Source organism: Microtus ochrogaster, chromosome 4 (genome assembly GCF_000317375.1).
Source record: "Microtus ochrogaster isolate Prairie Vole_2 chromosome 4, MicOch1.0, whole genome shotgun sequence".
Classification (NCBI taxonomy): Eukaryota; Metazoa; Chordata; class Mammalia; order Rodentia; family Cricetidae; genus Microtus; species Microtus ochrogaster.
The window spans coordinates 17,023,356-17,050,437 of NC_022011.1; the positions used below are offsets into that span (position 1 = coordinate 17,023,356).

Below are 27,082 nucleotides of genomic sequence, written 5' to 3' on the forward strand. Positions count from 1 at the left end.
TATCTCTCAACCAAGTGCACTCCAGTAAAGCGTGATCTGAGAAGAATCCTCGTGTCGTGGTCGTTCTTTCTCGCTGGTCGAGGAGTTCGCCGCATCTAGCCACTCACAACATCCTAGACACGGCCGTAGACCCAGAAGACGCAGCAGTGAACACACCAAAAATCTTGCTTCCAGAGAGCAGGAAGGGTGTGACACCAACAATAATGGCTGGGTTTTGTTTGTTTGTTTCCCTCCTATTTACTATGGAGTCCAACCTATACAACAACCGCAGGCCATGGGTACCACTGTTAGCTCATTTTATAGATGGAGACAGGCAGGCAGACACAGCTGTGTGACTAGCTAAGAACACAGAGTTACTGTACAGTCCCCTATGAGATGGATCTCGAAACCTCTCAGGCTCCTTTGTAAAGGAGACCACATTTGGAAAGTAAATTTTTGTAAGAAAAACTCAAATATAGATAAAGTTCATGTTTTCTGTCCCATGACGGGTTCACTGCAAGTCTTGTCCTTTACGTATCTTAGGAATGTCTGGGACTCCAGAGCCCCTCATGTGCTAAGCAAGTGCTTTACCACTGGGCTACACCATCAAAGCCATGACATACTGCTTTCCCTTTTACTAAGGAGATTCTCAAATTCAGGATGTAGCCATGGTTGTCCTGCAATTCCTGATTCTGCCTCCACCTCTCATAAAGCTGTATTTAAAAATATTTTCAATAGCTGGGCGTGGTGGTGCATGCCTTTAATACTGGTACTTGGAAGATAGAGGCAGGTGGATCTCTGAGTTTGAGGCAATCCTGCTTTACTGATCTAGTTCCAGTACAGGCAGGGCTATACATAGAAACCTTGTCTTGAAAAACCAAAAAAAAAAAAAAAAAAAAGATGGCTCAGCAGTTAAGAGCACTGCCTTTGTCTTCCAGAGGTCCTGAGTTCAATTCCCAGCAACCACCGGGTCACAACAGATCTGTAATGAGATCTGGTGCCCTCTTCTGGGCTGCAGGCATAGTGCAGACAGAACACTATACATAAAAAAATCTTTGAAAAAACAGAAAGCAACAACAAAATAAATTGTTATTAAAAAAAAAAAAAGAAACCAAAAGCGAAGAGACACCATGACTATGGCAACTCTTACAAAGGAAAACATTTAATTGGGGGCATCCTCACACGGACACGCATACAGGCAAAACCCCAATATATATAAAAATAAATAAACGTTGCTGGGCAGTGGTGGCGCACACCTTTAATCCCAGCATTCGGGAGGCCGAGGCAGGGGGAATCTCTAAATTCAAGGCCAGCCTGGTCTACAGAGCGAGTTCCAGGACAGCCAGAGCTACACAGAGAAACCCTGTCTCGGAAAAAAACAAATACAAAACATACAAAAAAGACTCCCTGGTCTCTGAGTATTTTAGTTTTGGAAGTTGGGGAGTGTTAAGAACTCTTCCTGCAGTGTGGTGTTGGCGCATGCCTTTAATCCCACACTCGGGAGGCAGAGGCAGGAGGATCGAGGCTAGCCTGGTCTACAAGAGCTACTTTCAGGACAGGCTTCAAAGCTACATTGAAACCCTGTCTTGAAAAACCGAAAACAAACAAACAAAGAGAACTCTTTTCCTTCAACAAGGTGGGGCTGAGAGCGCGGGAGCTGGCGACTCCAAGCGAACTCCATTTCCCAGGGTACGCTGCGCTAAACGCGCAGACGCGTTAAAGAGCCGGCTCTGGGAGCGCCAGGCCGACGCAGGTATGTGGGTCCGCGGGGGTCTTCCAGTTCCGCTCTAGTTTCGGGCACCTTCCTGCGGGTCTTCTATATCTCTGCTGTCGCCCCCAGGGCTAGCTAGCTGCAGGAGACCTTTGTAGTGCAGCTTTCGCTTGAACTAGGGTTGTTTTTTTTTTTTCTTTTTTTCCTGTGGGAGCTCCGTGACTTGGGGACACCTGGCGCACACAGGGGCATTCCATTGAGCCCAGCGGTGGAGCTCCAGCGCTGCACTGATTTTGATTTGAGTCGTTTCCCTGCTTCAGTTTACCCTCGACTAGGTAGACATTTCATGAACATGCTGTTTACATTCTGGTTTTACTCCCAGCCAACTTCTTTCTGTCTCTTGTTCAGAAAGCCGCAGATCAGAGTCTTCCAGGGCCTGCCCCCCCCCCAACACACACAGAGACAGAGAGACAGAGACAGAGAGATTGATGTAACTTTTAAAGGTTCTTAAATGCTAAAATGTTCATAGTCCCCGCCTGTTCCCTAAGCTGAGCACAATAAACCCAGTATTGGAAAGTGGAGGCTTTAGGAGGATGGAAAGTTTGAGGCCAGCTAGGCCTACAAAGTGAGCGCCTATTTCAAAAATGTGTACTTGTGTGTGTGTGTTTATGCCGTATTATTTTATTGTCTTTGGATATATGCACTGCACTATCCTATAATTTTGCTGAGGAATCCTAGCACTAGAAAAAATCAGAAATTCAAACAAAAAACTTTGGCTAGGTGAGTGGGCACAAGCCTTTACAGTACACAGGAGACGGAAGCTGGAGGAAGGATCAGAAGTTTAAGGCCACCCTTGGCTACATAGTAAACTAGAGGCCAGTGCAGGATCCATAAGACCCTGTTTTATCAAAAAAAAAAAAAAAAAAAAAAAAAAAGAAAGAAGCCCAACCCCCAAAACCTGGATTGGGCAAATGAAGTTCTTTTAAAAAAAATGGGCACAAAAAAGAAAAAAAAAATGGGCAAAGTGTTGCAAGAATTAACTTTCTGTATTCTAAGAACACAAACCACATGTGACAGGGGCAGCTCAGGACTGTTTTTCTTACTGTGGCTGAGAGCAGGGCCCTGCTAGCTCTACCTGACCTTAGGCAGCCTGCTCACCCTTTGAGCCCAGATTTCTTTATCTGCACAGTGTGATAAAGATCAACTATTAGGGCTGCGGGGAAACACTCCCTAAGTGTTAGTTGGGGTATTAAATACTCTCTGGGCTGATCCAGCCCTGGGAGAGGGGAGGGGAATACTTCTCAGCCTTGTTTGATTTCTTGATGCTTTCCCTGCCCTCCCCCCACTTAGTATTCAGAGTTGTCTAGGTTTGCCTTTCTATTGCTGTGATAAAACTCAGCCACCTGGGGAGGAAAGGGAGGGTGTGTTTGTTGACAGTCCGCCATTTAGGAAGGTCAGGGCAGGAACTCCAGGCCCTTCTTTAATTGAGGTTCTTTCTTCCTAGTTGACTCTGTTCTATCTACTTGGCGGTAAAAACTAACCAGGAGTAGGGCCTTTGACCCAGAGACTGTTTCAGAACCTTCATCACCCCCCCAAACAGGGCGAAGTCAAAACTCTTACTTCGTCACCCCAGAAAGACCTGTCATCCACTTAGCCACTTGCAAGTGCCACTTTTTGTTTTGGGCATGGGGACATTTAAAGTCATGCTTTTTCTTTTACAAGTCGAGTGAACAAAGTCACGGATGAGGGGCTGGAGAGATGGCTCAGTAGTTAAGAGCACTTGCTACTCTCCCCCCACCACCACGGTTTCTCTGGGTAGCCCTGGCTCTGTAGACCAGGCTGGCCTCGAACTCAGAGATCCGCCTACTCCACCTCCTGAGTCCTGGGACTAAAGGAGTGTGCCACGACCTGCCATTCCTACTCCTGTGGAGGACCTAAGTTTGATTCCCAGCACACACATGGTGGCTCATAACTATCTGTAACTCCAGTCCCAGGAGAACTGATACCCTCTCCTGACCTCTGAAGGCAACATACACGCACGCACGTGGTACAATATGTACATGCAGGCAAAACACCCAGACACATACAAATGATAAAAGAAAAATGTAACGGGAATCTATTCTTGTGTTAAAATTCATAAAACTGCCTACCATAAAGAGTTAACTTTAAACATATACTCCTACACTGCTGTTTCAGGAAGGCCTTCACCCTCCGTTTTGGCCAGAATGGAGCCCCCAAGGGGGGTTGATTGGACAGTCATTATCCTGACATGCCAGTACAAGGATAGTGTCCAGGTCTTTCAGAGAGGTAGGTGACATGCCCTCCCACCTTTACCTTAAACTAGAAACTCTCTGACCCCCTGCTGCACAGGGAGCCTCGTACACCTGGGTTAAAACACGGCTCCCTAGTCTTGGGATTTGATACACATGTTACTTCAACAGCCTTTGGATTTCTTTTTTTTTTTAAGGAATATTTTTAAAAGTTTATTTTATGTGTATTGGTGGTTTTCCTTGCATGTATGTGTGAGGGAGTCAGATCATAGAGTTACAGATGGTTGTTAGCTGCCGTGTGGGTGCTGGGAGTTGAACCCAGGTCTTCTGGAAGTGTACTCGGCATTCTTTTTTTTTTTTTTTTTTTTTTGGTTTTTCGAGACAGGGTTTCTCTGTGGTTTTGGAGCCTGTCCTGGAACTAGCTCTTGTAGACCAGGCTGGTCTCGAACTCACAGAGATCCGCCTGCCTCTGCCTCCCGAGTGCTGGGATTAAAGGCGTGCGCCACCACCGCCCGGCTGTACTCGGCATTCTTAACCGGTGAGCTAGCTCTCCAGCTCAGGCCTTCAGTTTTCTTATCTGTAAAATGACGATAATAGTACTTCCTCAAAGAGTTTGGGAAGAATCTAGCTATCTACGGTATGAAAAGCTAAGTTAGTTTAATCAAACTGACTATTACCAGGCTTGCGCAGGCCTTTTGGGTCTGGACAGGTGGGTGGTGATGGTGTGTGTCTCAGCATTTATTTTGATCGCAGAGCTAGAGATCCGGCAGAAGCGGGAGCAGATCCCTGCTGGGACACTGTTACTGGCTGTGGAGGACCCCCAGACTCGAGTAGGCAGTGGAGGAGCCACCCTCAACGCGCTGCTGGTGGCTGCGGAACACCTGAGCGCCCGTGCAGGCTTCACCGTGAGTGCTTCTGAGCTGCGGCCCCTCCAGCTGTGTTCCTGCTGGAACTCAGTGGTTCCTGTTGCCCCTCTGGCCCTTGTTCCGGCTGGAACTCAGTGGTTCCTGTGACCTTCAGCTCTCCTAGTTTGTTCAGCATTTGGCTTTTGATTCCAGTGTGTAAGTTAGACAGACTCATCTCTGCCATGCCATCCAGGTCATGGCAAAAGGCAGGGCCTGTCTTTGGAGTGGTTTTAGAAAGAAGGAACCAGAAGCTAGGTATGGTAACACTACGAAGGCTGAGGCAGGAGGATCACCACAAGCTTAAGGCCAATGAATATCTTGTCACAAGCAGTTTGGAGCTAGTATCTCAGTATTCAATAGGATGCTTTCTGACTTTTCTTGGAAAAGTTCTAAGATTTTGCTGGGTATGGTGGCACATACCTGTAATCTCAGCGCTTGGGAGGCAGAGGCGGTGGATCTCTGAGTTGAAGGTCAGGGTAGTCTACAGTGAGTTCCTGCCAGCCAGGGTTACATGGTGAGACTTTGTCTCTAAAACAAAACAAAAACATTCACACGCCTGTAATCCCAGCACTCGGGAGGCAGAGGCAGGCGGGATCTCTGTGAGTTCAAGGCCAGCCTGGTCTACCAAGGGAGTTCCAGGACAGGCTCCAAAGCTACAGATGTGAAACCCTGTCTCGAAAAACCAAAAAAAAAAAAAAAAAAAAAAAAACATTCATAGTTCTTGCCACTTCATACTCTTGTTCCCATAAAGAACTGATGTGTGGCCTCCCTTTGAGGAGGGCACGTGTCAGTGTTTCCTACACGCTCTGCCCCTAGCTATTTTACTCGGTCACCTTGCTTGCACAGCAGAAAGGTGTGGAGGAGGACGGTGGACCTAGGCATAACCATCTCTAGCAGTGGAGGTGGAATTGGCAAGGGGCTGGAAAACCTGTAGTTGCCACCAGAGCTGATGCCCCCAGGCACTCATGTGGCCTCAAATTACTGCCTGTTGCCTCCCCTTCAAGTAAGTCAAGGACGTGCCAAGTGAATGGCTGCTGGTCAAGCTGTTCCTTAACAGTCTTTCTTAAAAATTGTATGTATGTATGTATTTATTTATTTATTTATCTATTGAGACAGTGTCTCTCTATGTAGGCCTGGCTATCTTGGAACTCACTATGTAGACCAGGCTGGTCTTGAACTTACAGAGATCTTCCCGTCTTTGCCTCTCGAGTGCCAGGATTAAAGGCATGTGCCACCATGCCTTGTGTGCTCATTGGTCTTGCTCTTGCCTTTTTTCCTTTTGATACCTGTATTGGAGTACCCACCCCTGGGCAGGAGCGTATCATCCTTAGGTGCCATCTGCTCAAGGCCTCAGTCAACAGGGCTCTCCTGCTCTTGACAGGTGGTCACGTCTGATGTCCTGCACTCAGCCTGGATCCTCATCTTGCACATGGTGAGTGGAATCCAGGGTATGGGCTGTGCAGAGGGTTGGAATCTTGGTTCTAGAGATTGGAAGGGACTTTAGGGGTGTTCTACCATTGTGTGTATGCAAGGTGTTCATTGTGTAAATCCAGAGGGCTCTGAAAGAACCGAAATGTTGGAAACTGGGAGCTGATTAGACACGATTTTAGACAAATTAAAGGTTCATCTGGAGATGGAGAGAAGGCTCAGTGGGTAAGAACATTTACTATATAACTGTAAAGACGTGAGTTCAAATCCCCAACACCCACGTAAAAGTTGGGCATGGCTTTGTGTGCCTGTAATCCCAGAATTTGAACCCCTCTTTTGGCCTCCTGCATACAGAGAAGCAGGCATGTACACGTATACATTAAAAAAAAAAAAAAAAGATAGCCTCAAGTAGCCTTGTCTTGCTCCAAACTTACTGTTTGGAGCTGAGAACAGACTTGAACTTCTGATTCTCCACTGCCCAAGCATGGGATTACAGGCTGTGCCACCATGCACAGTTCATATGATGCCAGGACCTCATATGTGCTGGGCAAACGCACTACCAAGTAAGTCACATCTCTGGTTATGTTTCTTTGTTTGTTTTTGAGGCAGGGTCTCACTGTGTAGCTCTGGCTGGCCTGGAGCTCACTATGTAGACCAGGCTAGCCCTCACACTCAGATCCACCTGCCTCTGCTTCTCAAGTGCTGGGATTGATGGCATGTGCCACCATGCCTGACCAGCTTATGTTTGTTAAAAGACAAAATTTAGAGAAAGGATGAACGGAAGCCTATTGAGATGGCTCTGGGGGTAAAGGCGCCGTCTGTGAAGCCAAGACCCACCTAGTAGAAGCAGAGACGCGACTCCTTCTCTTCTTTGACCTCCTTTACCTGCCCTGTGGCACAAGTGTGTACATGCACACACACACACACCCAAAGCGAAGCATACAGAAGCACTGCTTATGAAAATGCGATAAGCTATACCTCAGAATGAGGGCAGTACTTAGTGTTACTGAGGTTTTTTTTTCCTTTTGTGTATATACGTTTTCTAATTTTGCACAGTAATCATGTTAATTTTAAAAATTCGAAGAAGCACCATTAATATAACATTTTTTTTAAAGCCTCATCTACTTAATGCCTCCCACTCTTGTTCAGTGTTCTGGCTGAGGTGTTTGGTTCTCTGTGTTAAGGACTCCCTCTTATGAGCTTCTGCTTCCCCATAGGGCCGAGACTTCCCCTTTGATGACTGTGGCAGGGCTTTCACTTGCCTCCCTGTGGAGAATCCGCAGGCACCTGTGGAGGCCTTGGTATGCAACCTGGACTGCCTGTTGGAGATCATGACCCACCGGGTAAGGCCGGGTAGTTGGCAAGGGTGCCCCATCCCAGATAGAGCCATCAGTGAGGAGGGTTTGTGTGGCTCACATGAGGAAGGAACCCCAGAAAGAATGGTGTGCAGTGTGCACAGCTAGAACTTCAAGCGGTTAGTTTGGGGGCCAGGTGTGGCGACGCACGCCTTTGATCCCAGCACTCAGGAGCAGAGTCACTTGGATCTCTGAGTTCCAGTCAGGCCTACATCATGAGACCCCGTCCCCCCAAAACAAACAAGAAGTACAGCTTGAGGCTGAGAGGGAAGGGGTTAACACTGACATGATGGTGCTTGAGAGGTCCTTCAGCAGCAGACTCCTCTCAGATTAGGTGGTTGGGAGAGCACACAGAACAAGCCAACACAGGGGTGAGAGAGTAGAGGCAGGGCTGGGCCAGGCCCCTAGTTAAGTTTTCTCTCTTTTCTCTCTTTCCCCTGGCTCGCTGCAGCTGGGCCCAGGTTCCCCACCAGGCGTGTGGGTCTGCAGCACCGACATGCTTCTGTCCGTCCCTCCAAACCCCGGTGAGCCTGGGACGGCCTGGGACCACCTTCCCTCTCCACACCTAAGGCTGGCCCTTCATCTGTAACCCACCCTATGTCAGCAGCCTATTCATAAAGGAAGCATAGGCCAGACCAAGGGACCAGCATCGCTCTGTTGAGCCTCAGTCTGCCCATCTGTAGACTTGGTAGCTGGCTGTGGTGTCTCATGCCTGTTACTCTAGCTCCTCAGGAGGGCAAGGCAGAAAGATGGCTGCAGGTTCAAGCTATAGGGAGTTCTTGAACAATTTACTCATACCCCACCAGGAAAAAAAAACACCCAAATAGGAATGGGCAGAACCACCTTACCCCTTTGGCCCACAGTTCTTTCTAGAAGAGCTTTAGGGGAGGAGGGATTGCCATTTTCCCAGAGGAATGTCCACTTGGCCCTGGAAACTCTGTTTCCCGTTTTGAGCTACCCAGATGCCCCATCTCTGGGCCCTTGCTTCCTCATGCCTGGGGCTCCCCACCTTGCAACCCTGATTGTGCCACCCCACAGGGATCAATTGGGATGGCTTCCGGGGAACCAGAGTGATCGCCTTTCCTGGGAGCCTGACCTACGCTCTCAACCACGGTGTCTACCTCACTGACTCGCAGGTACTGTTCCCAGGGACAGCTGAACTGCCCTGGGACAGGGCTGCTTTTCCAGACCTGGACTCTGGAACCCATCGTCCTCCAGCCTGAGGAATTTTACATATCTGGTGCTCACAACCTCTGCGTGTCAGGCTGCGTTCAGGCGCTGGGGCTGTGACAGCCATTAAAGCCCACCCTTAACCTTGCATAGGTGGAAGTCTGCGCACTGTGGTCCCACAAACATACTGGTTCCCTGCAGACTTGCGTCTTCTCACGTGGAGACCATCTGCTGACACTCACAGCTGTGCCCACTTTCTGGCTCCCATCCCTTGCTCCTGTCCGTAATTCTGTTCCTCCCCTCCCCACAGGGCTTTGTTTTGGACATTTTCTACCAGGGCACCAAGGCGGAGCTACAGCGGTGTGTCAGGCCTGACGGGCTGGTACCCCTGGTATGGTTGCTGAGCTTGGGATGAAAGAATCTTGGGGACTTTTTGGAATGGATGGGGGTGGGGCAGCTTCCCTTTCTTTCTGGGGAAAAGCCCCACTCTTAGTAGATGATTCCAGGCCAAGCTAGAACCAGAGCTAAAGAGACATTCAAGAGGCAGATGGAGCCAGAGTCTAGGAAGCAGGTGGACTCGGAAGTTCAGTGTCTCATTCTGTACCAGAAAGCTACCAAAGTTAAGGAATGCAGTAGAAAGAGATATGGAAGCAGGCCAGGATAGACGTGGGTGGGAGTATTGGGAAAGGGTGTGGGACTGGGATTGGCAGGAGGGGGTTCTGTGCCGTGTGTGTGCCGTGTGTGGGAGCTGCCCAGACCTGGAATCTGGGGGCTAGATGGTCCAAAACGTCCATGCCTGTTATAGTACCCGGCCTGGTGGCTTACTGTATGTGTCTTCCTTCTGCCTGAGCTTGGCTTCAGGGTTCCCCCACTCAAGCCTTGTGGGTCCTTCCAGGTCTCTGGGGTTGTCTTCTTCTCTGTGGAGACGGCTGAACACCTCCTGGCTACCCACGTGAGCCCACCTCTGGATGCCTGCACCTATATGGGCTTGGACTCTGGAGCCCAGCCTGTGCAGGTGACTGGAAAAGGCAACTGGGGTCACCTGGCTGGGGGTGCGATGCTGTGTGACCTTTCTGGGCCAGCATCTCTGCAGATAGGACTCCCCCAGCCTTGGGGTTGTGAGGTCCAGTTGCCGCCTTGCCAATAGTTTAGCTGTGCTTCTTATCCTTACTCAGCTGTCTCTGTTTTTCGACATCCTGCTCTGCATGGCTCAAAATGTGACCAGGGAGAACTTCCTGGCTGGGCGGCCCCCAGAGATGGGGCAAGGTGATACAGACGTAGCAGGTTACCTGAAGGGAGCCCGAGCCCAGCTGTGGAGGGAACTTCGCGGTCAGCCCCTCACGATGGGTGAGTAGTGCATTTATTTATTTATTTATTTATGACAGAGCTGTGTAACAGCTCTGGCTGTCCTGGAACTAACTAGCTCTGTGAACCAAGCTGGCCTCAAACTCACAGAGATCCACCTGCCTCTGCCTCTCAAGTGCTGGAATTAAAGGTGTGTGCCACCGCCGCCCGGTGCGCTTGTTTGTTTTGTTTTTTGGGACAGCATTTCTCTGTGTAGCTCTAGCTGTCCCAGAATTCATTCTGTAGACCAGGTTGGCCTCAAACTCATAGAGACCAGCCTACCTCTGCCTCCCAAGTGCATGTGCCACCATGCCCACGGGGTGAGTGTTTCTTATTGCCCCTCTGGGTGGAGAGAAAGCTACCTCCTGTACTGTGGGATAGGCAGGCCAGCCCATGATCCCGACAGTAATGCTCTCCCCATCCATAGCTCTCCTGCCAAGCTACTTCCGTTTCCTGTCTTCGTCTTATCTCTTGCTTTGGCTTCTTTTCCCTGTGTGTTCACCTGCTATCTATGGGCCTGGACTCTGAACCTCAGCTTTATCATTAGTCCCAAGTAGCTCACCCCCACGCCTGCTTTTCTGGTGCCTGGTGGCAGCCACCTGACCTTGTACTGGAGCAGCAGCAGGACAGGGTTGGAATCAGTGCTTTTGAAAAGGATTTTTTTGTTTGTTTGTTTGTTTTTTTTTGTTTTGTTTTTTGAGACAGGGTTTCTCTGTGGTTTTGGAGCCTGTCCTGGAACTAGCTCTTGTAGACCAGGCTGGTCTCGAACTCACAGAGATCCGCCTGCCTCTGCCTCCCGAGTGCTGGGATTAAAGGCGTGCGCCACCACCGCCCGGCAAGGATTTATTTTTTAATTTAAAAAGTTATATGTGGGCTGGAGAGATGGCTCAGTGGTTAAGAGCATTGCCTGCTCTTCCAAAGGTCCTGAGTTCAATTCCCAGCAACCACATGGTGGCTCACAACCATCTGTGGTGAGGTCTGGTGCCCTCTTCTGGCTTGCAGACATACACACAGACAGAATATTGTATACATAATAAATAAATAAATATTTAAAAAAAAATAAATAAAAAGTTATATGTATGCTTGTGTTGGTATGAATGCCTGTTGGTGAGCACATGTGGGTGCTGGTACCCTCAGAGGCCAGAAGAGAGCATTGGATCCCCTGAAGCTGGAGTTACAGGTGGTTATGGGTGCTGGTGCCCTCAGAGGCCAGAAGAGAGCATTGGATCTTCTGAAGCTGGAGTTACAGGTGGTTGTGAGCTTCTCGTTATGGGTGCTGGGAATTGAACTCTAGTCCTCTGCAAGAGCAGTATGCGCTTCTAACATCTGAGCCATCTCTCGAGCCCCCTGAGGTCCACACTTGTGTCTTTACAGTGTATATCCCTGATGGGGGCTACAGCTATATGACTGCTGATGCCAGTGAGTTCCTGCACAGCCTCACAATGCCGGGGGTTGCTGTGGCCCAGATCGTCCACTCCCAGGTGGAGGTGAGATCTGTCCGCCCCTTAACAGGTGCCTGCTGGGTACTTGAGGTCAGGTGAGATGTGGGCTCCAGAGAAAGAAATACCCTGTGTTTGGAACAGTTTACCTATGAGTTAAGGTGCTAGCTCTATTTCAATTAATTATTAACTATCTTTTTTTAACATATAATCTCATGTAGCCAGGCTGACCTCAAACTTGGCGTGTCTCCAAGGATGACCTTGAACTGCTCCCCACTCCAGATGGGGTTTCTCTGTGCAGTTCTGGCTGTCCTGGAACTAGCTTTGTAGACCAGACTGGCCTTGAACTCACAGAGATCTGCCTGCCTCTGCCTCCCAAGTGCTGAGATTAAAGGTGTGCACCACCACAGTAAGATATCCTAGAGGCAGTAGAGGCTCAGAGATGTTGAGGCACTTATCCAAGGCCACAGAGCTAGGGAGCTGCTAGGGAAGGCCTTTCCGCGGGGTCTCTGTGGACACAGACACCTGTGGGTCTGGTCAGTGCCGTGATGCTGGGGGCCAGGGCAGACGGGAGTTCAGAGGTCGCTCTTGGGACGGGAGTAGCTGGATAGATGGGATGGGACACATTCTTTGGCTTAGGCTGGGACAGGGCTAGAGGGCATCTGGCTGGTTGGAGTTCCTGGAGTGCAGCGGGTCTTATTCTTCCCATCCAGATCTTGGTTTCCAAGGGAGAATGAAGGTAACCCCTGGCCTTCAGCTTTCCTGATTTTCTTCTCTGGCTTCACAGAAGCCAGAGCTGCTAGAGGCCTCCTGCTCTGTGGTCAGCTGTCTGCTGGAGGGTCCCGTCCACCTGGGGCCTCGGAGTGTCCTGCAACACTGCCAGCTGAGGGTGAGGCCTGACAGCGTGGGCAGGGGGAAGCAGGTGGGCGTGCCACTGCTCAGCATTCACCTGGACGCCCCCCACCTACCTGCTTCCCACCTCAAGACGCCTGCTCCCCCTTCCTCTCAGGGCCCCGTTCATATTGGCGCTGGCTGCTTTGTGAGTGGCCTGGATACCTCCCACTCCGAGGCACTGCATGGCCTGGAGCTCCATGACCTCATCCTGCAGGGACACCATGTGCGGCTGCATGGCTCCCTGAGCCGAGTCTTTACTCTTGTTGGCCGTCTGGACAGCTGGGAAGTAGGCATCTACCTCATGTTCCTTTGCCTCCATTCTCAGACTTTTGGGAGCCCCTAGGGGTTTGACTCTATCCTATCACAAGGGTCTCTGAACACTGGCCATTGGGATAGACTGGGGGAGGGGTGTGACCAGATGTCTCAATAGACCTTAGAGAATTTTATCCCCATTTTAGAGGCTGGTGATTGAGGTTTAAAGGCGGTAGCTTGGGCCCCATAGTCAGTAATGCCCCCCATAAGTAAAACTCAGGATTCTGCTCTAAATCCTAGGCATTTGGGTGGAAGTGTTGAAGTAGTCTAAAGGAGCCTGTTCTTGTGTGTGTGTCTCTCTCTTCCAGTCCCTTTTGGAGCATCTGTTCCCCAGCCTCTGGCCTGGTATCCCCTATTCCCTTTCAAAGGTCCCTGCATTCCTGACTGCTTCTTCCTCTTCCCCCAGAGACAGGGGGCAGGCATGTATCTCAACATGTCCTGGAATGAGTTCTTCAAGAAGACAGGCATCCGGTAAGTAAGCTGGATGCTCCCACCAGGCCTCTGTGTGCCTTGGCAGCCCCTGTGGCTGTTTCTTTGAAGCTTGTGCCTGAGCAGCCCTGTCCGGTCCTCTTAGCACCCTGCTGGCCTAGTACAGTTTGGAGAAGCTGGGTTCTCTCCAGTACTTCCCGCCATGCAGCTCTCATTCCCTGGTTGTGCTGTGTTTAGACTTTGGTTTTCTTTATTCAGTATCTTAAGCAAGGTGATAAAGCAGCATAGCCTCCCTCCCTTTGTAATACACTACTGCCTCCCGTGGGGGAGTATGTCCCATCCCCATGAGTTGACAGACAGCCCAGGGTTTGGGAAGGAGTCAGCCTTTGTTTCCTTCCCATTAATGCACCTCTTTGCACCCCAGAGACTGGGACCTGTGGGACCCAGACACGCCCCCCTCAGATCGAGGCCTTCTCAGTGCTCGCCTCTTCCCTGTGCTCCACCCCATGAGGGCCCTGGGACCCCAGGACGTGCTGTGGATGCTGTATCCCCAGGAGGACAGAGGTGAAGCCCTACGAGCCTGGCGAGCCTCTTGGCGCCTGTCCTGGGAGCAGCTGCAGCCTTGCCTGGACCGGGCTGCCACACTGGCCTCCCGTCGGGATCTGTTCTTCTGCCAGGCCTTGCAGAAGGCACGGCATGTGCTAGAGGCTCGGCAGGACCTCTGCCTGCGCCCTCTGATTCGGGCTGCTGTTGGTGAAGGTTGCTCTGGACCCCTGCTGGCCACGCTGGACAAGGGTGAGTGTGCTAAGGAGTCCCAACTATGATCTCCTGCCCTGCCTGCCCTTTAGGCCATCAGTTGAAAGGACGAAGGAGCCATGCAATTCTGAAAGAAAAGAGGTAACTGAGCTTGGTTTTTAGAAAGCTTTGTCCTTGTTAGTAAGGTTTTTAGTGGGAGATGGAGGCCTGGTTGCTAAGCCTCTGGGTCCTCACGGCATCCCCAGGCCTGTGTGTTCGGTGCTGAGTGCCAGGACAGGGGTGCAGAGCTCCAGCAGGGACACGACATATGGGCAGCTCTCCCACACTGTACGTGGACCATATGGCCTGGTGGCTAAGATTCTTAGCCTTAGAGAAAGTGCCTCATTAGTGGCCCTGAGAAGATTGGATCCTCGTCCCTGTTTAAGTTACTCACCTATGGCCACACAGCCAATTGAGACTAAGACTTGAACCCATGTGGTCTGACCCCTGAACTCTTTCAAAATTATTTATTTAAACCAGGTAGTAGTGATACACGCCTGTAATCCCAGCACTTGGAAGCAGAGGCAGGTGGATTTATCAATGAGTTCCAGGCCAGCCTGGTCTACAGAATGAGTTCCAGGACAGTCAGGGCTACACAGAGAAACCCTGTCTTGAAAACAGCACATTTTTTAAAATTTATTTTGTGTGTGTGTGTGCATGTCTGTTAGAGGACACATGTGCTCTCCTTTTAGCATGTGGGTGCCAGGGGTTGAATTCAGGTCGTCAGGTCTGGCAGCAAGTGCATTTATCCCAAACTTCTTCACTGACCAATGCCTGAACTCTTAACCATTCTGCTGGCTCAGGCAGCAGCCGAGGATACATTTGGACTGGAGCTGGTAGAGTAAAACCTTTGCTGGTCAAGTAGGACGCACTCACAGGTAGGGGGCACATCGTGACAAAAGCTGGTAGGAATGAAGAGTCTGGAGTAACTGGGAACTGTCAAAACTGGGAACAGAAGGCCAGCAGCCTTCTCTTCCGAAACCCCTAACTCCTGGTCCCTCAGTCGCAGCTGAAGCAGAAGATCCTGGTGTGGCAGCCCGGGCTCTGGCTTGTGTGGCCGATGTCCTGGGCTGCATGGCAGAGGGCAGAGGAGGTTTGCGCAGTGGGCCGGCTGCCAACCCTGAGTGGATTCAGCCTTTCTCGTACTTGGAATATGGAGACCTGGTGAGGGGTGTGGAGGCACTTGCCCAGGAAAGAGAAAAGTGGCTGAGCAGGTGGGTGTTACTCAGTTGGAACCCATTGAGAAGCCATCTGGGGAAGGATCTCCTGATGGTGGAAACTCAAAGAGCGGGGTGTTCAGATTGACCAAGACAGGCTGTCTACCCCCAGCTTGCGGCTCCATGCAACCGGCTGTCTCCCCTCCTGTCAGGCCTGCCTTGCTGGTTCGAGCTGCCCGCCATTATGAGGGGGCTGAGCAGATCCTGATCCGCCAGGCTGTGATGACAGCCCAGCACTTTGTATCCACCCAGCCGGTGGCGCTGCCAGCTCCTGGGCAGTGGGTGATGGCTGAGTGCCCTGCCCGTGTGGATTTCTCTGGTGAGTCCCTTGGGTGAGGTATTGGTAACTTCCTCAGAGCCAGGCTTGCATGCTCTTGTGACCTTTTGAACCAGGTGGATGGAGTGACACACCACCCATTGCCTATGAGCTTGGTGGAGCAGTGTTGGGCCTGGCTGTGCGGGTGGATGGCCGCCGGCCCATTGGGGCCAAGGCTCGTCGTATTTTGGAACCTGAGCTGTGGCTGGCAGCGGGGCCTCGACAGGAAGAGATGACCATGAAGATAGTGTGCCGGAGCCTGAATGACCTGCAGGATTACTGCCAGCCTCACGCCCCAGGTCAGGACTGCTAAGACATGGTCAAATAGGAATGGCAGTCACAGCCAGCTGGGGTGGGGGCAGAACTTGGAGATCCATCCACAGAGGACTGCAGACTATTGGGGACCTCACCTTAGGGCTAGCCAGGATGTTTGAGGAGCCCTGAAAGACTATAAGGGGCTAGCAGTCATCCTTCTTAGGTATAAACTGGCACAGGACAAAGTGACACATTTGCCTGTGGTAAGAGAGCCTAAATGTCCCTTTATGGTTTGACCAGAGGAGCTCCATCTTGGGCTGAGAAATTGCAGTGAGGTGGGCTAAGTGGTGGCCTAGGAGTGCAATTCCTTCCTTTGTGCTCATCCCTCAGGGGCCCTGCTGAAGGCAGCCTTTATCTGTGCTGGTATTGTGCATGTCCACTCAGACATCCCTCTGTGTGAACAGCTGTTACACTCCTTTAATGGTGGCTTTGAGCTGCACACCTGGTCAGAGCTGCCCCATGGCTCCGGTCTTGGTGAGTAAGCCCTGGGCCTCTGTGGTCTATCTTTTTTGTCTCAACTCCTCAGTCTTGCTTATGGTCACGATCCCTGGCCTCTGTGCAGCAGAAAGAGGGATGGTGTGGAGCTGGGCAGAAGTGGTTCATGACTGGCGCCCTCCTCTGTGTTTTGCAGGCACCAGCAGCATCCTGGCAGGGGCTGCCCTGGCTGCTTTGCAGCGGGCTGCAGGCCAGGCAGTGGGCACAGAGGCCTTGATCCATGCAGTATTGCACCTGGAGCAGGTGCTCACCACAGGTACAAAGTGGACTAGGGTGGTAGAGAATTCCGACGTTGTCCATAGACCCTGTAGGGCAGGATCCCTAGATTTACCAGTAGCCACATAACTGTTACTCTTTAAAATGGTCAGTTTCCTTATCACTTTGATTTCTGATGCTTTTCAACTTGAAATGTTTTATCTCAAAGGAGTTAATGTCCCATGAATGCCTACTTGAGGGCTCCTTTCGATTTTTGTGTACGAGTGTTTTGGTTGCATGTATGTAAGTGCACCTTGTCTGAGGCCCAGGGAGTGCCCAAGAGGGTGCTGGATTGCTTAGAGCAGGAGCTAACGGATGGTAATGATTGAACCCTGGTACTCTGAAAGTAGATGCTCTTAGCTGCCGAGCCATCTCTCCAGGCCCAATTGCACCTTTCTTTCATTATTGGGTACCTGGGGTGCCAGATGGTCTTCATGACTACCCCACTCCAGGCTGTCCTTCAGAATCTGTGGGGCAGATCTGGGTTTGGAAGATGGACCTTCAGTCTCCTTCTGGCAAGTTGGTGCTCTCTTGTGCTATGAACATTTGGGCCCACTGCTCCCTTGTGAGGGTCCAGCTAAGACTAAGCTCTGAGATGTTCTTGGTACCAGACTTCTCCTCCTGGCCATTATGGCACTTGGAAGCTAAGCATAATGTAAAGCAGTGCACATCTGTCTGGGTCTAGATCCTAGACTGTTCTGGTTACCCAAGGGTCTCATTTCTGGTATAATTTGAAGAAAACTGCCTCAAAAATGTATGGGGTCCTCTCCAATTCCTCTGTAGCCCTACTTTTGTACTAACTCACACCCCACAACAGGCAGTCATAAGCAAAAGACTTCCATCCGGGAGCTTTCAGTTTCCTTTTGAGGTGTGCCATTCAGGTTCATTTGGTCAACTGACATTTATCGATAATCTACTCTATTGGGGCCTGGGGATAAAATGAGCAAAAACATGTCCTTTTGAGAAAGTCGTGGGATGTAAGGGACCTAGACACTACATCAGTAGCCACTGGGGTGACTTTATGTGTATGAGTGGTTTGTCTGTGTATGTCTGCACATTACACGCAGAGGCCAGAGAGGGTGTTCAATTGCCCCTGGGACTTGAGTTGTTAGCCATATGTGGGCATTGGAAATTGAATTTGGGTCTTCTGGAAAAGCAGCCAGTGCTTTTAACTATGGAGCTATCTCTCTAGCCCTCGTCTTTTTTAGATTTTTTTTTTTGGCTATCTTTTTTAGATTTTTAAAAAGACATTTTATTTTATTTTGTGTGGGTTATGTGTACTTGTGGGTACCTACAGAAACTGTAAGGTATTTAATCCCCTGTGCTATTGCAGGTGGTTGTGAGCTGCCAGATATGGGTGCTGGAAACCAGATTCTGCTCCTCAGAAAGAGCAGTAAGCACCTTTAACTGCGGAGCCCTCTTTTTGCCCTATGTACCTATTTTCAAACCCTCTTAGAAGAAACATTGTGGGGCACTGGCAGATTACATGGAAGTCCTATCTTCTGAAGTGCCTTATTCCTGCTCTAATGACATTAGATACGCAACAAAGCTTGGGTCTTGACTGCAGCCCCTTTCCCTTTCTGACTGGCCTGATGTCGTGGCTCAGAGTTTCAGCTAGAGTTGGGACACGATGTCTTCCCATTCTAGGGTCATAAAACTAGGCTGGGTGGGGTTGGGACCACGGAGACTCCAACAGTGACAGGATTTGGGGCTTACAGGAGGTGGCTGGCAGGACCAAGTGAGTGGTCTAATGCCTGGCATCAAGGTGGGGCGCTCCAGGGCCCAACTGCCCCTAAAGGTGGAGGTGGAGGAAATCATTGTGCCTGAGGGCTTTGTCCAGAAGATCAATGACCACCTGCTCCTGGTGTATACTGGCAAGACCCGCCTGGCACGGAATCTGCTGCAGGTGAGCTCAGCCCCTAAGTTAGGAAGGCACTTTGGGCTTGGCTAGACCCGTTCTCACTGCACCTTCCATGCCCGCCCCACAGGATGTGTTGAGGAACTGGTATGCTCGGGTGCCTGCTGTGGTACAGAATGCCCGCAGACTGGTGCGACAGACTGAGAAATGTGCCGACGCTTTCCGCCAAGGTGAGGTGTTTATCCACCCTGTTACTTTTGTCTCAGGCCTGACACAACTCCACATATTAGGACTTTGGGGACCTCCTATTTCTCCTTGTGGGAGCCCTATCAGCATAAAACTTCTCTCACGGGAAAGGCCCTCTGACCCCACTTACTAGGAAACACAGCAAGAAGTTCTGCCTTGCCTGCATTGCAGGGCAGTGAGAACTGATAGAGCCCCAAGGGTAAGGCTGAGAACAGATTGGGCTGGGCACCATGCTAATTGCTTTGTGCATATCAGGCCTAAAACCTGTGCAGTTGGTCCTAATACTGGTGAAGTGCCTTTTGACACTCTCTTCCCTCTACAAAAGAATATCAACTGACATCTTGGCCCAGGCAAACCATCCCCTCTCTCCCAACCCCAGGAAACTTGCCTCTGTTGGGCCAGTACCTGACCTCATATTGGGAACAGAAGAAGCTTATGGCCCCAGGCTGTGAGCCGCTGGCTGTGCAGCGAATGATGGATGTCCTGGCTCCTCACGTATATGGCCAAAGCCTGGCAGGGGCAGGCGGTGGGGGCTTTCTCTATCTGCTGACCAAGGAACCACGGCAGAAAGAGGCTCTGGAAGCTGTGCTGGCCAAAGCTGAGGTATGTGTTGCTGTCAGGGTTGGAAGTTGGTTGGGGTGAAATACCCCACTGTGATTTACTAACTACGCCAGCCCAGCCTCCAAAAGGCCTGGGAGTTGATTAAAGCCCTCTCAACACCTTCTGTCCTATCCAGGGCCTCGGTAACTACAGTGTCCACCTGGTGGAAGTGGACACTCAGGGCCTGAGCCTGCAGTTGCTAGGAAGTGACACCCATCTTTGTGAGGCTGGGTCCTCTGAAGCAGGCAACACCTAGAGGTAGAGCTGCATTTCCCTTCAGTGGAGTTCATCCCTACCTCTTCAAGGCTGCTGCTAAGGAAGCAAGACAGGCAGAAGAGGCAGTGCGTGCAAACAGGACTATACTTCATAGCTGGCAATGGCTAAGACTTGGTCTCTACTCCATCTGGATTAAGGAAAGTCTTAACAGTAGTGTCTCATGTGGACTTTACAAATTCCATGGCCCACTACAGGCCTATTAGAGCCTTGGAAGGGATGACAATCAGACCAACCCTGATGATACACTTTTAAGACATTCCATTACCATGTTCAACTTTGATCCTCAGCCCTCCACTGGGGGCGCGGAGGGATAGAGGTCTATTCCCAGGTCTGTGGCAGTGAACCAGCGCAGTCTACAGAAAGTTTTTGATAACCTAAGCCTTTTCAAGCAACACTCCAGACAGTGCCAAGGTAATCTGGTGGCCATGGGTTCTCAACACTTGCATTCTTGGAATAAATTTTAATTTTCAAGGTTGTCTTCAGAAAGTTCTTTCTTGTTCTTGCTGGGAGTAATTCCCACTTCTGGCACTGTAGGGCACTGCCCCTGAATTGATCCAGCTCCTGGTGCTGATAGCACAAGAAAGGGTTGAAGTCCAGGACTGGATGAAGGTTCTCACTGTCCCGTGACTGGCTATGGGAAGCTGAGATCTCATGCATTTGCCTTCAGCTTTTAGAGTTACTAGTGGAATGGTCTTGCCCAAGCAGCTAGCCCTTCCTAAACCCAACAACCAATGGCAAGTCTCCAAGAAGTATCTTTATTCTGATGTTTATTTGTGAACATCATAGCCTTGCCTTTAGATCCCCAGGAGCCTCCAGGCTCTCATGCTGTCAGGGTCATTGCTGTAGTGTGAGGGTGAGAGAATGACCACTCATGGGAAGGCTGGCGGGGCCATATGCTGCCTGCTTGGCCTCCCACCTCTCTCAGTTGAGAAAGGCTGTTCTAAAGCACCCCTCTCATTGCCTCCAGACTCAGTTGCTACTGGGCACAACTTGGGAGTGGGTCCAGTCCTTGCTTTCTGGTTGTTGAGCAGTGGTGTAGTCTGGGTCCCTGGCTTACCCAAGCCAGATAGCTTTGCATGGCTCTTTGGCTGTAGCTACTTAGAAAATAGGTCCTGATGTGTGGTGGACCACATGGCAGCTACAGGCGCAGCCTCTTGATGTCCTCATTGCGGAAGTCTATGCGCAGAGCCAGCACCTGTCGCACTTCAGCAGGGGTGAGGCGCCATGTCAAAGGACCCGAGTTGGCACCCCAGTAATCTAGTATCTCAGTCACCTGTGGGGAAGAATTAACTGGTCAGTAGGGACACACAGGAGGGTGCCTTGTAGAACTGTGCTACTTGCAAATGAGGGAGTGGCAGGGTTCCAAATTTGGCTATGAACTCTTCCCAGACACTAATCTGGGCTAGGTTGAGGGAGTCACGTACCCGCTCTAGATTGAGGATTGTAGCCATCTGGGAGAGCCGGGCGAACTTGTCTCGGATGGTCCAGGTTGTCACCGTGGTAAGGTAGGCAATGAGTGACCTCAGTTCCTTGTCAAACTGCAGACCACCTAGCTACCGGAGAATGAACACAAACCTTGTCTCTGTTTAAGGCCTGGCCCTATGATGAAACAACTAGAATCCAGTGGTCCTCAGAACTGGGAGCAAAGGCTGAAGATATGGCTCAGCAGGTAGGGGTGCTTGCCACCAACCCATGATGTGAGTTTGAGTCCTAGAACCCACATGGAGAACCAGGATGACTGCAAAGTTGTCCACATGTACACTGTGGCATGTGCTCCCCACAACAGATAGATAGATTAAAAAAAAAAACTTGCAGGCAAGACCACCACTAGGCCTGTGACTCCAGTCTGTTCTAGTGCCTCAGAAGCCAGACAGAACTGGGTCTAGCTAAGCAGGCGGTGCTGGTGGCAGAGAGGACATAAATTCTGGGATGGAATAGGGGAGAGCTGTGGGCCCATATTCCTTTGAACTTACCCTATTGAAGGTAGACTTCAGAACCACTTTCTCTAGTTCAACAGCAACAAGGCTGGTCATGAGGCCCGTCAGGCTGTCATAGATGACTGGAGACAGGCTGGCCTGCACAAAGCTTGTATCAGTAGAGTTCATCCAGTCCCTCTGCCTTTACACTGGAGTCTTCCAGTGAGACAGTTACATGAAGAGTCGTCCCCACAGATGACTCAGTGAGCCTTTGGACTCTACAGCAAGAGTGGTAGGCAAAAGGATGCCAGTGAGGGCAGAAGGGGTAATTACCTTGAATTCTGCCATCTGCTGTTCCAGGTTGAGGATGAACTGCTGTACCCAAGGGTCATTGGCCTCATAGTCATTGAATTCTTCCTATGATCAGAAGCAAGTAGGGGTTGCAAAGGGCCTCTATCTAAGAATTACTACTCACCTTCATCCCTCCTCTGCCCTTTTAAGTAGATGAAATAAGTTCTTCCTGTAGCTTCTGACTATAAAATCAGCCTGAATGAGCATGACATTTTACATCTATAATTTCAGAGACCAAGGCATGATTGCCTTAAGTTTGATAACAGCCTCAGTTATACAATGAAATGAGACCCTTGCCTGATAAAATAAAAATAAATAAAATCATTTCCTGTTTAAAAACACAAACACAAACAAACAAATCCCCTAACCAACCCCAGAAAGCAGCTTGAGTCCAAGGCTGAGCAGCAATGCTCCTATATCCAGGTAACAGCTCTGGGCTGCAGCAGTGCTCCATTTACGAGGGAGAGGCTAGGCCAGGAGAATAAAGCTCTTAGATGGTTACACAGTGAGACTCTCAAAACAAAAAATGGCTCCTAAGTCTATGACAGATGGGGCAAAATGTGCTGTGCCTCAGTAAAGATGAGTCACGTGAAGACAAGATCCCTTCACATATTTCTCTGAGCCATGCTGACAGGAACAAACTGTTTCCTGGGAGGAATCCAGTCTTTGATGGAGGTGGAGGTGAGCTGACGTTAGGTCTAGTCTGTTCAGATGATTCACTGCCTTTGATGACTGTTGTGTCAGACTGACCTCCTCGATGTTGTGGGAGACTGAGAGAAAAGTGTTGATCCAAGGTTGCACTTGCGGCTTGACTGCTGAACTGTTGAGCTCCGCCAGCCCTTCCTGCACCAAGACAGGACAGAGTCACATCAGACATATGCCCCACCTCTTACCTTTTCTTCTACCCCTCTCATGACTCCTGCAGCTGAGCAGGCACTTCAAGAATCATAGTAGAGGTCATGATAAAGTTAGCCATAGAGGCCAGGCAGTGGTGGTACTAGAGAGACAGAGGCAGACTGATGTCTGTGAATTCAAAGCTACCCTGGGCCACTTTAGATTGAATTAGTCTAAAAGAGAAATAGAGCCAAGCAGTGGTGGCTCACACCTTTAATCACAGCACTGGGAAAGTGAAGACAGGAAATGATACGGAGGGGCAGAGAGAGAAATATAAGGCAGGAAGAGTTCAGAATTCAGTCTGAGGACTTGTAGAGACAGGCTACCCCATTTAGTCTGAGGATTTTGTAGAGGTAAGAACTAGTGGCTGGCTGCTCTGCTTCTCTGATCTTTCAGCTTTCACTCCTTAGTACCTGATTCCGGGTTTTATTAAGACCGATTAGAAATTGCACTACAAACTGGGCAGTGGTGGTGCATGCCTTTAATCCCAGCACTTGGAAAGCAGAGGCAGGTGGATCTCTGTGAGTTCAAGGCCAGACTGGTCTACAGAGTGAGTTCCAGGACAGGCTCCAAAGCTACACAGAGAAACCCTGTCTCAAAAAAATAAAACAAAACAACAAAAAACAAAAAAGAAAAGAAAGAAAGCATGCTACAGTGATTACATAATGCCTAGTGGCTGTGGTCAAGTGCCTGTGGCTAAGGTCAAGCATCATTGAACCGTGTGGTTCAATTCCTCTGTGCATCTTTCTGAGGGCTCTTGTCATTTTGGGATCACCAAGCAGAAATTCTAAAGGACATGGGCTTGTTCATGTGATACAAGCTAAAAAAAAAAGAACTGTGGGGCCTTTAGTCTCAAGGGGTTTGCATGCCTTCAGTGACTGGCATGTTTCATCCTTGCCCTCTTTCCCACATCCCTGTATCCGTGCGCACAGTGGAGCCTATAGTAAGCCAGCTAACAGTCTTCTCAGAGCGTCATGGTAGCAGCATGAGGTCTTACCTGTAAGAGGTCTCGAAATTTGTTGGACACTGCAGCTAAGTCAGAAAGGCAGCTGTCAAACTTGGCCTGGGCCTGTTCCCCTCCAATGCCTTGACTGAACAGCTTGGTGCAGTCACTCTAGGGGAAAATAAAGCTTTAGAAATGGACTGTGCCTACGCCATTGGAATGTAAGCAGGGCAGAGAGGGTCATACACAGGTAGCCACCTGTCCTTTACTAGACTTCTCTGAGAAGATTCTGTAATGGTGGCTTTCTGCTTTCACCCCCCCTTCTTCTAATGTGGGGGTACCAGTGTCGGGGAAGAGACAAGAAACAGAAATGGTAGAAGTTTATACACACACACACACACACACACACACACACACACACACACACTTAAGGCTAACAGGGCTGGAGAGATGCCCTAGTGGTGTAGAACAATGGCTGCTCTTCCAGAGGACCTGGGTTCAATTCCCAGCAACCAAATGGCAGCTCACATCTGTCTGTAACTCCAGTTCCAGGAGATCAGGCACCCTCACACAGACATACATACAGGCAAAATGTCAATGCACGTAAAAATAAATGAGCCTTAAAAAAAAAAAAGAGAAAAGAAAAAATGCTAGGTGGTAGCATACACAGTTAGTTCTGGCACTGGAGAGGCAGAGGGAGGCACATCTTTGTGAGTTCAAGGCCAGCCTAGTTTACGAAGTGAGTTCCAGGACAGCCAGGGCTACACAGGGAAACAACAACAACAAAAACATTTAAGGCTAACTTTTCTAAGTTTAAGTTTTGGTTAAGTCATGTATTTCCTAAATAACTTAGGCAAACAATTTAGTTGTGAAGCTTCAATTCCCCTCTCTATAAAAGGGAACAGATACACATTTTTAATTCCAGCACTCACGAGGCAGAGGCAGGAGGATCTTGGTGAATTTCAGGCCAGCCAGGGCTACCAGTGAGACCCTGTCTCAAAAACTTGGGTTCTCTGGAAGAACAGTAAGTGTTCTTAACTGCTCAGGTAGCTTTCTAGCCCCTAAAACAGTTTTTAAGTACTTTTATGAAGCATGCTCAACTCTATTTCATGAGAGCACTCAACAAACCAAAGCAGGATGGAAATCTGTACCTCACTGTATAGAACAGAGAACTGAGGCTAGAATGGAAGGACTTGGTTATGGTTATCATCCCCAGTAGGTCCATAGAACTCTTGCTAAACTGCCAATTACTTCTGGAATCCTACAAATGGGGCTCTGTGTCAGCCAATGCTCAGTCACCTGAGGACAGGTGTTCAGTGCCTTTTCTCCACTAAGTGTGGCTCTATCTACTAAAAGCTGATAGACAATTTCACTTGTACCTCCAGAGTCTTCTTCAGAGTTGAGATATTTTCACTGCAGACTTCCACATTATTCAGAGTCACCTGGAAGACGATGAGAAAGGAACATTATTTCCTGATCGTTGGGTTTGCAGTCAACTCCGACAATATCCAAAATGGCTGACAGCTACATTTCTTGTGTCTCAGAGAAGTTCCAGCTTGAGTTTAGACCCAGCTAAGGAAAGCCAGCATCACTGTTATTAGGCAGGATAAACAGATCTTGGCCCAGACAGAATGGTGAGCCAGGCTCATGCTTTCTCATGTTCCCAATACCAAAGCAGCAAAACCATACTGATTGCAGAAGTAACACATCTGGCTCCATATTATTTACAGATTACTTAATTCAGACAAAGAGGTATGTGTTAAGTCCTGGGCTCAAGATGACCATGTTTGGTAAAGAATGCAAACATATAATGAGTACTTGTGATAGACCACACACTGTCCTAGATACTGGGAAAAAAAAAAACCTGAAAAAACAGACAAAATAAACCCCCCTACAGCAGGCAGTATACTTCAGTGATAAAATGTGTTGGAAAATAGTATTTTGTTTGTTTGTTTGATTGGTTTTTGTTTTTTTTTTTTGGTTTTTCGAGACAGGGTTTCTCTGTGGTTTTGGAGCCTGTCCTGGAACTAGCTCTTGTAGACCAGGCTGGTCTCGAACTCACAGAGATCCGCCTGCCTCTGCCTCCCGAGTGCTGGTGGTTTTTGTTTTTTTGAGGCAGGGTTTCTCTGTGTTGCTTTGGAGCCAGTCCTGGAACTAGCTTTGTAGACCAGACTGGCCTTGAACTCACAGAGATCTGCCCCCTCCCGAGTGCTGGGATTAAAGGTGTGTACCACTACCCGTCCGGCTGGAAACAGTATTTTAAGGTGTGTTACTTTGTTTATGCAGTGGAATATGTAAAGATGTGTTGCTTTTGTTTATGCTGCATTTGTTTAACTCTGTGGAGCTCTAATTCTTTGCCTGTCTAAAACACCTGATGGTCTAATAAAGCACTGAACAGCCAATAGTGAGGCAGGAGCAAGGATAGGTGGGGCTGGCAGGCAGAAAGTATAAATAGGAAGAGAAATAAATAAGTTAGATATAAGACAAACTGAGGCTGAGCATTCCTAACTAGGAATAAGCCTCCATGTGTGATTTATTTGGGAGCTGGGTGGGCCCCCCAAAAGAGCCAAAGAGTAAAACAACCAACAGTAAGACTATGCTTAGCAAGGACAAAACCCTGGACTGAATTCCTAGCACCCAGCCCTGGTTCAGCCTCCCAACTCCGATATGTATGTAAATTCAGATAGTGATAAACACTATGATAAAAATAAAACAGGGATGGAGGCAGAAATTCAAGATGGAAAGCCCTCAACATGAGAGCTGGGATTAGAACACATGAATCCCTAGTATGGGCTAAGGGCTCCTTCTTTTCCTGAGATGAGGTGTAGAAAGAGCAAACACACACACACACACACACACACACACACACACACACACACACACACACAGGCAAAACACTCATATACATAAACAAAAATAAATAAACAAAAGTTAAAAATAAAATACTCAGCAAATGCTCTTAACTAATAAGCTATTTCACCAGCACTGCCACCCTGATTTTAAGAGGGTCTCATGTAGTCTACCCTGTCCTCAAACTTGCTATGTTGATGAAGTTGGCCTTGAACTCTGGATTCTGCCTCTACTTCTTGAGTTTACAGATGTATGTCACCACGTCCAGCTTCTGGCAGGATGTTTTAGAGCAGGTAAATGCCATAAAAACACGTTGTGGTCTGGGAATACGGTATAGAGACTATGGGTTGTAGGATTAAAATATTTGGGGGACTCTCATGGCCTCTGGCTGGTCAGTGGATGGCATAGGAGGAGGACAGGGCAGGAAGGAGCCATGACTGAGGAACTTACAGGTTTTAGGGTAAAGGAGAATCCCAGATGCAGAGGGGTTTGAACTGGAAGTCGGCTGTCTTTGAGTGC

The 27,082-nt window shown here is 49.3% G+C and overlaps 2 protein-coding genes across 3 annotated transcripts in view; one reads left to right on the forward strand and one right to left on the reverse strand.

Annotated features, from left to right (window-relative positions):
- The first annotated feature begins 1,709 nt into the window (after positions 1–1,709).
- Positions 1,710–27,082, forward strand: part of Fuk (fucokinase) — a 29,971-nt gene continuing 4,598 nt past the window's right edge. Inside the window, exons 1-24 of one of the 2 annotated variants that reach the window (XM_005345669.2) lie at positions 1,710–1,732; positions 3,887–3,997; positions 4,714–4,865; positions 6,247–6,297; positions 7,511–7,636; positions 8,100–8,172; positions 8,687–8,784; positions 9,129–9,209; positions 9,714–9,833; positions 9,994–10,165; positions 11,537–11,649; positions 12,389–12,490; positions 12,611–12,781; positions 13,214–13,278; positions 13,661–14,031; positions 15,035–15,245; positions 15,401–15,567; positions 15,642–15,863; positions 16,210–16,353; positions 16,511–16,630; positions 18,348–18,535; positions 18,618–18,717; positions 19,113–19,336; positions 19,470–20,274. In XM_005345669.2, coding sequence (XP_005345726.1) covers positions 3,916–3,997; positions 4,714–4,865; positions 6,247–6,297; positions 7,511–7,636; positions 8,100–8,172; positions 8,687–8,784; positions 9,129–9,209; positions 9,714–9,833; positions 9,994–10,165; positions 11,537–11,649; positions 12,389–12,490; positions 12,611–12,781; positions 13,214–13,278; positions 13,661–14,031; positions 15,035–15,245; positions 15,401–15,567; positions 15,642–15,863; positions 16,210–16,353; positions 16,511–16,630; positions 18,348–18,535; positions 18,618–18,717; positions 19,113–19,336; positions 19,470–19,589 — 3,273 coding nt within the window. In that variant the 5' untranslated portion in view covers positions 1,710–1,732; positions 3,887–3,915 and the 3' untranslated portion in view covers positions 19,590–20,274. Of the gene's footprint in view, positions 1,733–3,886; positions 3,998–4,713; positions 4,866–6,246; positions 6,298–7,510; positions 7,637–8,099; positions 8,173–8,686; positions 8,785–9,128; positions 9,210–9,713; positions 9,834–9,993; positions 10,166–11,536; positions 11,650–12,388; positions 12,491–12,610; positions 12,782–13,213; positions 13,279–13,660; positions 14,032–15,034; positions 15,246–15,400; positions 15,568–15,641; positions 15,864–16,209; positions 16,354–16,510; positions 16,631–18,347; positions 18,536–18,617; positions 18,718–19,112; positions 19,337–19,469; positions 20,275–27,082 lie in introns of those variants that run through there. The other variant, XM_013354763.2, reaches the window with a different exon arrangement.
- The window catches only part of Cog4 (component of oligomeric golgi complex 4), a 34,797-nt gene continuing 28,073 nt past the window's right edge, over positions 20,359–27,082 (reverse strand). The window contains exons 13-19 of the mRNA XM_005345670.3: positions 25,093–25,155; positions 23,768–23,884; positions 22,627–22,719; positions 21,859–21,942; positions 21,583–21,684; positions 21,034–21,162; positions 20,359–20,882 (exon numbers count right to left, since the gene is read on the reverse strand). Of these exons, the coding sequence (XP_005345727.1) occupies positions 20,748–20,882; positions 21,034–21,162; positions 21,583–21,684; positions 21,859–21,942; positions 22,627–22,719; positions 23,768–23,884; positions 25,093–25,155 (723 nt within the window). The 3' untranslated portion in view covers positions 20,359–20,747. The remainder of the gene's footprint in view (positions 20,883–21,033; positions 21,163–21,582; positions 21,685–21,858; positions 21,943–22,626; positions 22,720–23,767; positions 23,885–25,092; positions 25,156–27,082) is intronic.